A 10,591-nucleotide genomic window follows, 5' to 3' on the forward strand; every position below is an offset into this window, starting at 1 on the left:
TTTGCCACAGAATCAGCACTTGTGAAGACAGGGCTGGAATAATTCCAGCCCTGTCTTCACAAGTGCTGATTCTGTGGCAAATGAGCTGCAGCTGACCACGCTGGGGGCGAGGCACGAGCGTCATGTTACCATGCTGTTACNTCCGTGTCGAAAGATAGGATACATTCCAGAGTAGGGGTTGGGTTCTTCACAGAAATACGTTTTGGGGAACAAAATCAGGCTTTTTAAAAGGCTAGTGCATTTGGGCAGGCATGTGAGTGCGGGAACCAAACGATTGAACGATAACAAGAACGGCTCTCACCAAGTACGACTCGGTTCCCTCGTTCATATCAAAGAGCGCGTTCAAAAGAATCGGCTCGTTCCGCGACCGAACATCACTACTTTCCATACCCGTCCACCCACCACCCCGCTCACCCCAGTAAAAACATCCCCCTACACACTTGGTTTGTAGTAGTACACCACCATGGATTAACGTGTGTTTTTTTTTAACGCACAATGTTGGGGAAATTAATGGATATAAAATGCACGGATTATTATTATTAATTATTATTATTATTTTTCCACTCCGATATCGGCGACAACTAGTTCCACCGTTTCCGCCGCAGCGAAGGCTCCCCCCCGTTGACAGTTTTACGTGGCTGGGCTGGGGGTGCCAGTGGCGGACTGGCCATCGGGACGAATCCCGATGGGCCGGTACCGAAGTGGGCCGGTCGGATAAGTCACTAGCACATCCCCCACTCCCCCCGTTGACAATTTACTAGTGGTACCGAAGTGGGCCGGTCGAGAGTCCCGGGCTGATTTTTAGTCCCAGTCCACCACTGGCTACATGACCGTATGATCGCCCATATTGACGCACCTAATTCCTAAACTTCTAACAGATACAAAATAAACCGATCCTTCAGCCTCATATGAGCTCTCAGACACGTTCAAAATTAAACTGTCATCGCTGTCTGAGCTTGCTGCTGTGTGCGCCATCGTGCGTTTACATGCAGATGCTGGGATCCTGAACGGTGCAGCTGGAGCGCTGTGCCCGCATTGACGTCACCCATAATTTGGCGGGACTTGAAGAATCCCCGAGAAGATCCAGGAAATGGTCAACATTGAAGGGCAGATTAATGGTTATCAAAGTACAAATATCCAAAATCAGTTCAGTAACGGTTTTCAAGGGGACAATATTTACTCAAATTGATGGGTTTGGATGATGGGGGAAAATCGTGTCACAGGCTCTTTAAGTGGCGCAAATTGCAAGTTGCGCAACTGATGTTATTATTATTTTTGAACGGACACTTTGACCGGAGAGATTTAGATTTGCCGGTCTTCAGCATATTTTTCCGGTCGTAGTCCGGTAATTACCGGCTAACGGGAACTCTGGTGTGTGTATGTGTGTGTGTGCGTGTGCGTGTGCGTGTGCGTGTGTGTGTGTGTGTGTTTTATCTGATCCGGATGGTTTCTAACTCCTTTTCTTTATGGCGGTCATTTTACCGGGAACACCATGGGTGTTACAAAGTTGACTAAATCATCCAAAATTCAATGAAAGTGGTGATCAGCAATTTGATATGTTCAAATGTCTACTGTGAAGGATATCATAAAGCCTTAATGCAATCAAATGCAAAACAAAAAAGTTATGATTGATGAAAGTAGTAAATTAGTCAGATTTGACCCGAAGACAACAGGAGGGTTAAGTCTCAAATTCATAGATACTCTCTCAGACATTTTTGAAGCTGGCACCAGCAAATGTCTATTTTGGCTTAAAAAAAAACGTGACTCACAGCATTTATCAATACAATTGCTGATTAATGTCCTGTCACCTGGCCAAACCATAAATCATCTCAGCACTACATCACACAACAACAATCGCTTTCACTGTGATTTATTGTTACGTTCTGAGTCCCAGCGATGATGACCACTACACAGAAACATTTTTATAATGTTGTGGAGAAAATGTTGATGCTTTGGTTGTATGTTCTTCACTCTAGTTACATTGGGAAAAAAGTACAGTACTGAACTTGCGAGCTGTACACACGTGCATCGACATTATACTCAAAAAATACTCTATACAATATATCCAACACAGTAAAGCCATGAGGCAATCACAAGCAGAGAGGAGCCACTGTCCCTCTGGTCCTTTGTTTTCAAATAAAAAAACATTAAAAGTACATCACTGAAATCCTAAAATCACCACACAACAACTGAAGGAGAAGCAATTAAAGCTACAGTACTCATTGATGAATTGCGACCTCATGATTCTTTAAGTCTACAATCAACAGTTATAAGTGCTTATATTGGAAGTGTAGTATGCAGCAGCAGCAGCAGCAGCGAGGTTGTTTTTATACTGTACTTTATAGTGACCTGGACCCAACACTATTAAACCTCAGTCAGGTAATGACTTTGGTGAATTGCTAAAGAGCTTCTGAGAAGTCAGGAAACACCCTGTGCCCACAGCTGGCTGGATTTCCAACTCAAACAGTAAGCCCCGATCACAAATATGTGATGTGCACACACCTCGGTAATCACAGTGGCTCCAAAGCGGCCGACTGTTGTTACAACACTGCCACAGAGAAGCAGAGGCAAAACATCATGTCCAGGAAGGGAAGGTAAGGTTAGGAAACTGGGGGAAAACATCTTCTGTTTACATTCAAGGTTGTTTAGTTGACATTACTGGTTCCCGCCAGTTCTTCTCAGGTTAGCTAAGGACTCATTTTTTATTACAACTTGCCCCAAAAAATAAGAAAATCTTAATAAATATAGATGTCATATATAATTAAATAAATTTAACTAACTGAACTTTTAATCCTCTGGGATTAGTTTGACTGGAAGCAATTGAAGTCCTCCTATTTAGCATTTATATCAGTATATCAACATTAAGTAGGTGGTTTATAACAGACTTTAATGTACTTGTAAGCATTTATTCATCTAATTCTCAAAAGCTATAACTGCTCCTGCAGTCACAGATTAGATGAGGCTGGTTTTTAAACAGACAATTAATGTATTTAAAGTAAAACACGGTTATAATAATATACAACATGTCTTCATAGGAGAATTATAGTTACTGTACATCAAAAAAACCTTACGGTCCTTATAGGTGTGTGTTCAACTTCTTCATAATATATTATCAGCAATGTCTTGAATGTTAATATGCTGTTTATAAATGTTAAATGACTTCAAGGAAGGTGTTGTAATTGTGCAACTCAGAAATATAATGACTATAAAATGGCTTCAGTGTATTTTCCTGTATTTTTTTAAGTCGAGCTGACTCCGAGTAGTGTTTTAAACACCAGTACGCAGATATAATTCTCAATACAACTGATCAAAAACTCTCATTATATTCCCAACAAAGATAAATACACTCCTTTTTTTTAAGGACCATTTTGCACCGAGCAGTAGTGTGAAATGCAATGTGCATAGTCCAATACATTTGTGTATTTTATGATATTGTATGTGTGCTGTTCCTGAATTGATTGTTTTACAAAACACATTTTCCATTTGAGTCCTTTGACATTTGACCAAGGGTGGGTGGAGTAGACAGAGGCATGTTTTATTTTCTATGCATGCAGCACTTGAGTTGGTGGAATATCCCTTTGTTCCCCCTTCTCTCCTACATTACAGTTCCGGACTCCTCGTCGGTGGCACTGGGGGAACGCTCCTGGAAGAGAGATAAGAGAGAAAACTAGAGAAGGTCTTTTTAATATACATATTTTTATATATAAGGGAAAAAATATGTCTTATAATACTTAAATTAACTGATGAAAATCATGGGATAAGTTTTGCAAGAGTTCCACCAAGTGAAACTGAATTACAACATAACCTCCTTGTTGGATATAATAAAGACAAATAGGGGAAATACACAGTTATTTAACTACATCCTGCATGTTTGAGCTCCTGCCGGGCTGCTGCTGCATGATGTGTTTAAAGATCAAGCAGGTAGAAACATATCAAATTCATCATTCATTCTGTACTCGATGTAAGACTCATGCAAAGCTAATATCACTCACAGCCTTAAAAATGTTCTTTCAACAAAAGAAACATCACGTGTCACTGTAACGGACCCGGGCATGTCTGACGCTCGACCAACAACCAATCACATGAATCTCCCGCCCCAGACACACAAGCAGCGGTTTGATTGGCTAGAGCTTGTACTGGCATATGATTCGATTGGCTGACGCTTCCGTCGAAGCTTCAAAAGTAGAACATTGCTCAACTTTTTAAGCGAGCAACGCTTTGCTCCCACAATGCAGTTCGGCGAAGCGTCACGTCACCCCATTCAAAGTGAATGGGCAGAAGCGTTGAAGCTTCCACGCATGCCGCCGTGTGTTGGGGCGTAAACCTAACAACAGTGCATATGAACATGTACTGTAAGTGGATCATTCAGATGTTCACCTTTGTTTATAACTTAATAACACTTTTTATTATGAAACAGTACATTAGTGTACATTGTTGCAAAATATTGTTTTAAATGTCTCCATTGCGGGACAAATACAAGATTTCTGAAAATCTGCAACTAATGCATTGAGCACAAACGCCTTTGTGGGCATTTTTAGCTTGTGCCAAACCATCCAAAGAGACCAGGTGCCACATAAGGGTCAGCAAGGCGTTGTAGGTATAATGGAAACATTTGACAGTTGTTCCCAGGTTATAAAAAAAATACAGAGACAGACAGACGGACAGTTACCTCTTCCTGCTCATCCTCAGAGTCGTCATCACTAACAACCGGTTTGGCTCTGTTGCGTCCTGTTCGTCTGCTGCGACCCTTCCCTCGATCTCCAGATTTATCCTTCTTTCCCAAACGGATCTTCATTTTCACTGAGTGTGCTGGAGACAAACATTCATGCAATGTTCAAGATATAGGATTAATTATTACGCAGTAAAAGTGTGTAAAAGCATTTCTGTGTTAGTTAGCGGAAACAAAAGTGTCTGTTTCAAGTGAAAAATGGTCCGTGAGAAAAGCACATCACAACCCATTATTCAACTTAGAAAAAACAACTCTTCACAAGGACATGCTTACATTCTGACTCTGAACCTTCTTCCAGATCATTTTCCTCTTCCTCACTCTCCTCTCCCTCACTTTCCTCCTCCTTCTCGATCTTCTGCCTCAGACTGGTAAACACTGACTGGAGGACGATGGAGTCTTCATAGATCTGCTCACGATGATAAAAACATGATAGAAAACAATTTCATTATCAATATCATGTATAAACAATTCATCTATGATTACTAAGATGTTTGCATAATGCCCTCCATGTTTCACCAATCTGACTTTTGACATTTAATTATGGCCAATAGGATATATACAAGTATTGTATATACAGTAAGTATAAGGATATATAAGTTAGACAAAGAATGTCTCTTCATTCTGTTTAAACCCGGTATTTTTGCACAATTCGAAAAAGGATAAAAGTACAGTTATAGTATTTGAAGGATAAGATTCCAGTAATGGCTGCATTGGATTTTATCTGATGAAATATTCTGCTTAAATCCATATTAATATTTTATTTTGTAACCTTTCAAAAGCATCATATAGCTCTCCTGCTCACACAGAGCTGTGGGCTTGGGCTTCCTCTCTGTCTGTGCATTCGTTGGTGTGTGTCGCTGGCTCGGCGTTGGGGACTTGGGTTTTCCAGGTGTGCAGTCCTGGGACTAATCTTGCATGAACTTCTGGGAGCTTTTAGTGAATGTAGGAGTTTCTCAGGCTCCGGCAGCAACTTCGTGAGCGGTGGCAAAAATGCACCGTCTGATCATCGGTGCCATCGGGCATTTTTCGCCCCGATGGCACCGATGATCAGACGGAGATGACATGATTTGACAAGATGCCCTCACGATGGCCTTACGAAGGGCAAAATGGACACACGAATTCAACACGAAAATTAACCTTCGCAAGGTACTTCGGCAATTTTTTGGCATGCCAAAGATTTTGCCACCGCTCACGAAGTTGCTGCCGGAGCCTGAGAAACTCCACCGGCGGTCATACGATGGCTTAAGATGCCCTCACGAATGGCCCGATGTTGTTACGATCAGAGCCGAATTTGAAAATGTCCTTTATCGTGTGTCCATCTGGTGTCAATTTCGGGACAGTGTGACAGGGGCTTCACACAATTATTCAATCCATGTAATGATTTTATTCACATTATGAATTTTGGTGAAGGATTGCTTTTATGTTATTGCTGAGGTCATAAAATATGCTTACAGACATTTAAACCTTTATTCGAAAACCTCAATAGCAGCTTCAAATAAAAAAATAAACACTTGACACAGCTGGTGTTAACTGGACAGGACACAGTAGAGCAGGCGTGTTTCTGTGTCCATCAGTTGTGACTCACCAGGGATCCCTCCAGGTTGAAGGTCTGAGCGTTTTGAAAGAGCAGCATGACGTCTCGCTCCAGGTCACCCATACTGCGGTAGTGATGTCCTCGAATCTTCTCCTACAGAGCAGACACAGTATGTTAATCACTGAGTACATATGAGAAAGTAACACGTAACTTTTATCTGTCTGCTGTACATTTCGTTGTTGTTTTTGGTTGTTGTATGGTTTATACTTTGCTGCTGCAGTGACCGACTTACCTCGACAGAATCATTATTTTTTTCAGATCTAACCTTGATCTTTCTGAAGTCCACAGGCTTGCGGATCAGTTCGTAGTACTCTGGAAGCTCCTTTCGAGACGGCAGCTGGATGAACACTTCGCTTAGCTGACGACCACTGGCGCTGCAGGACATTACATCATCAGGATGAGACAAAACACCTTCATCAACAACTGAATGCTCCCCATGAGTTGTTCAATTCATTGTTTCAGATTCCCCTTTGTTTCACTTATTTTAATCAAACACTACAGGTGAGAGACAACTTTATAATCACTCTTATCTATTAACTAAAAGGTTTAAGCATAGGAGTTCAGATAAACGACTGTTTGCCTCTGTCTAATCAATACAATGCTTTAAATAATCATACACACAAAACATTTTTGTAACCCAAAACCGCCCAAACATATTAAACCCACTTAATTAAAAGGCTAAAATTTCCAGAATTAAATCTATGAGTCTGCGTACTACAGTATGAATTTAATCATACATATCTCAGGAAATGTGCATTGTGAATACTTTATGCTGACTCTCTATGGTTAAATTAAGTATAAGATCAATTCTTTTTTTTACATTTAGTTGTCCTGAAACTCAAAAAAGTATGGTCACATGAGTGATTGGTCAGTAACATCTTGCTACATCTTTTTTTCCCCCAAAAAAATAACATGTGAGCTACCTGTCTTTATACTTGATGACAGCATCTACGATCTTCCTCATCTTCTTTGAGAGGAAGGGGTGGTTGGGGGAGAGTTTATCAGCAGGTGGTCGCCCCCTCTTCCTTTGCCTCTTCCCGTCATCATGCTTGTCCCCTCGCCCCCCCAGGGAAGAGGAGGGACCGGGGAGGTCCAGGTCGCGGTCTCTCTTCCTCTTGCGGGTGGTCTTCTTGTGCCTTACCTCCTCCTCCAACTCATCTAGTTTGCCTTCCTCTATTGCCTGCATGGGAAACACAGACTGAGAGATAGAAATCACAAAGGAAGAATCAACTTCATAAAGCATTTTGTATTTTAAATTTGACATCTGTTATTCTGCTCTTCCCTAATTACCTTGAGCCATTGCTTCTCCGTCAGTGAGTCGCTGTAGTCCACCTCCTTCCGCTCTCGAGACCCTCTTCCAAACAATTTCTCCTCTTCCTCCTCGCAGGTCAGACGTTCAACCTCAGCATCGTCCTTCATGATCCAAGTGGGCAGCTCGTCCTCCTCCATCAGACGAGGTTTTCTCCGCGGGTTACGGGCTTCCTCACGACGGCGGTCAAGGTCCATACGCTGTGGGAGGGAGAGATTGAAAAAAGGTCAACAGAAGTTATATGTAGGGAGAAGATTTTGTTCAGTGCTGGAGGTGAACACTTTAAAACTATCTTTAAAACACTGACCATGAACTGGTCGAACTCGTCCTCACTCCTGGCGATCATCTGGTTGACCGTCTCGTCGTCTGGCACCTCATCCTCCTCCTGAAAACAGTGACCACAGGTTGGCAGGCAGAGTAGAAGCAAGTTGACTCTTTTAAATGTTGTGTTTCAGGTGCATGCACGCACACACACATTAACTCGTAGACACACTTCCTGATCCCCGACCTCGTCTTGCTCCTCGTGTTCCAGGATGGCCTGCAGGAAGGCCCTGCGCTCGTGGCTCGAAGACTTCTGGTCAAACATGCCAGCCTGAATGACCTTTTGGTCTACGTTCAGTTTGTATTTGGCAGCAGCCAGGATTTTCTCTTCGACGCTGTTTACCGTGCACAAACGCAGCACTCGCACCTCGTTTAGCTGACCAATACGGTGAGCTCTGTCCTGAGCCTGCAGGTCCTGGAGAGGGATAAAGAGCAACATTTGAACCTACACTTATTCTCTGTATCAGGACCAAGGAGGGTTAGTAACAGTCAAACTACATGTGACACTGTAGTGAATGCTCACTGCTTTGGCAGTCTGTCTATCCTGTTGGAAAAATCTAATCAAATGCAATTCAAATGAAGGGTATAATCTAATAAACTTTACAGCAAATGAAGAGCTGTGTACACGGTTTTTGATTACATAAAGAAAATTAAAGTCACACGCCTCTGCTCTATCTATTTTACCTTTACAAATCACAGGTGAATCTTGATATTTCAATCATATTCTGAGCCACAAAGGACCGTCAATTAGCATTCACAGAGCCAAAGGTAAACAGCCATCCTATATTTCCTGCTAACTGAGCACTTTCATATGTTGAATGGCAACAGTTACCCTTTTACAGCATCTTGTATTTGCTTTTTCAAATAATATGTTGAACTATCATGCAAAATGCACTTCTTCATGTCTTTTATACATAAACATGTGTCCCCTCTTTGTAAAGAGATTCTGAACGTTTCAGGAAAAAAAGATTAGTTCACTTTTTGTCCTGATCCATTTATATAAAAAATATAAAATGAGTCTGAAAATGAGCTGATCAGATTTTGGCCACTTTATGATGTCATAACGATTTTTTGGCTTGTGTAACCATTAGCCAATCACCAGCCAAGGTAACCCCCCCCCCCCACCTTATCACCTGAATCTCCTCCTAGAGCACCATTGTGTACTTTTTAACCAAATATCTCGCAGAGGGGCGTGGGGAGTGGCTCCTTATTTTCATTTAAAGTAACAGACAGAGAATCAGCACTTTTGAAACTGGGCTGAAACAGAGGGGATTATGGGATTCTACAATGATCTGTTTTGGTATTTGGAGCCAAACACTTCAGAGACATGTTTTGTATATATCTGAGACCTATAATATATTGATGAAAAACAGTATAATAGGGGAGCTTTAAATAAAGTGCAATAAATCATGGTGCCTAGAAAAAGGTTAATTTTGATATAAGCTTGGTTTTTTATTTAATGGCATCATTTGTTATCTAAAGTACATGTGTGTACCTGATGTGGGTTCCAGTCAGAGTCAAAAATAATCACAGTGTCCGCAGACTGCAGGTTGAGGCCGAGGCCTCCGGCTCTTGTGCTCAGGAGGAAGATAAAGTATTCTGACCCTGGTTCATTAAAAGTCTTCAGTAACATTCCTCTATCATCAGCCTTTGTGCTACCTGAGATTTAAGGGAGTGAGGAGAAGAGAAGAAAAGCACATGAAGGAAAAACTAAAAACAAGCTGATTAGAAAGAGGAAAGGAAGAGATTTCAGGAAAAATAATGAATAAAATATAAAAAGAATAAAGGATAAATTCATGAGTAATCTGTCTCACCATCCAGGCGCAGATACTTGAAGCTGCGATAAGCAAAGTAGTCCTCCATGATGGTCATGAGAGAGGTCATCTGACAGAAGAGCAGCACTCTGTGGTTTGTGGCGTTGAGCTTTGGCAGGATTCGATCCAACACCTCAAACTTTCCTGATGCCCGATACAGGTCAAGACTGACGTAAAGGTAGGTGTATGGGTTACAAGGGTTACGGTTAGTGTGAGTGATCTTAACCTTTCAATGGAATCAGCACTTACCCCTGGACTATCCCACCAGAGAATCCTAAATGTTCAGAGAAAGATTCCTGCAAAAGCAATCAACAATGTTTTCTGTAATTTAGTCAAATACCCTAAGTCAATACTGCATTACTGCTACAAATTCAGTCTTGTGTGAAATGTGAAAGCTTTGCTATACAGTAGGAAAAAAATGTTTTTGATGCTGGCTTTATGAATTTTGTACATAATAGGATGTTTAAAATGTTTTTGTATCCCACTCCTCAATAGTACCTCTATTTGATGAAACATGTACGGGTGGTTACAGATCTTCCTCAGCTGCATGATGGTGTTCATCAGTGTCTTTGTGCCTCCTTTACCCTGTTAAACACAACAAGACCAAATGTACAGCTTGTAATCACAGTTTTATACTTTCAATCATTCAGCATTTATGTATTTAAAGTGGACCTATCATGCTATATTTGAATAATATATTGTAGGGCCATACCTATATAAAACATGTCTGTGAAGTTTTTTTTTCAAAATACCAAACAGATCATGCATTTTAGCCATGGCTCATTTCGCTCTATTTGCTCTATTCTAGCCCTGCAGCCCCTCTC

General features: G+C 41.3%; 1 protein-coding gene across 5 annotated transcripts; it reads right to left on the reverse strand.

The window, feature by feature from the left end:
- Nucleotides 1-1,854: 1,854 nt before the first annotated feature.
- LOC104964059 (transcription activator BRG1-like) lies at nt 1,855-10,348 on the reverse strand. Of its 5 annotated transcripts, none has more exons than XM_010792781.1 (13): nt 10,266-10,348; nt 10,017-10,063; nt 9,768-9,934; nt 9,449-9,612; nt 8,126-8,368; nt 7,940-8,017; nt 7,614-7,832; nt 7,247-7,521; nt 6,589-6,697; nt 6,315-6,416; nt 5,003-5,138; nt 4,670-4,809; nt 1,855-3,643 (listed from the first exon to the last, which is right to left on the reverse strand). In XM_010792781.1, exons 1-13 carry the CDS (start codon nt 10,326-10,328, stop codon nt 3,596-3,598), a joined length of 1,791 nt encoding a protein of 596 aa, XP_010791083.1. In that variant the 5' UTR covers nt 10,329-10,348; the 3' UTR covers nt 1,855-3,595. The 5 variants fall into 5 exon arrangements, with proteins under 5 accessions (XP_010791083.1, XP_010791081.1, XP_010791082.1 ...); XM_010792779.1 differs by having other exon boundaries at nt 8,108-8,368; XM_010792780.1 differs by having other exon boundaries at nt 7,247-7,503; nt 8,102-8,368.
- Nucleotides 10,349-10,591: the final 243 nt, after the last annotated feature.

Source organism: Notothenia coriiceps, unplaced genomic scaffold (assembly GCF_000735185.1).
Source record: "Notothenia coriiceps isolate Sejong01 unplaced genomic scaffold, NC01 NC01_scaffold00036551, whole genome shotgun sequence".
NCBI lineage: Eukaryota > Metazoa > Chordata > Actinopteri > Perciformes > Nototheniidae > Notothenia > Notothenia coriiceps.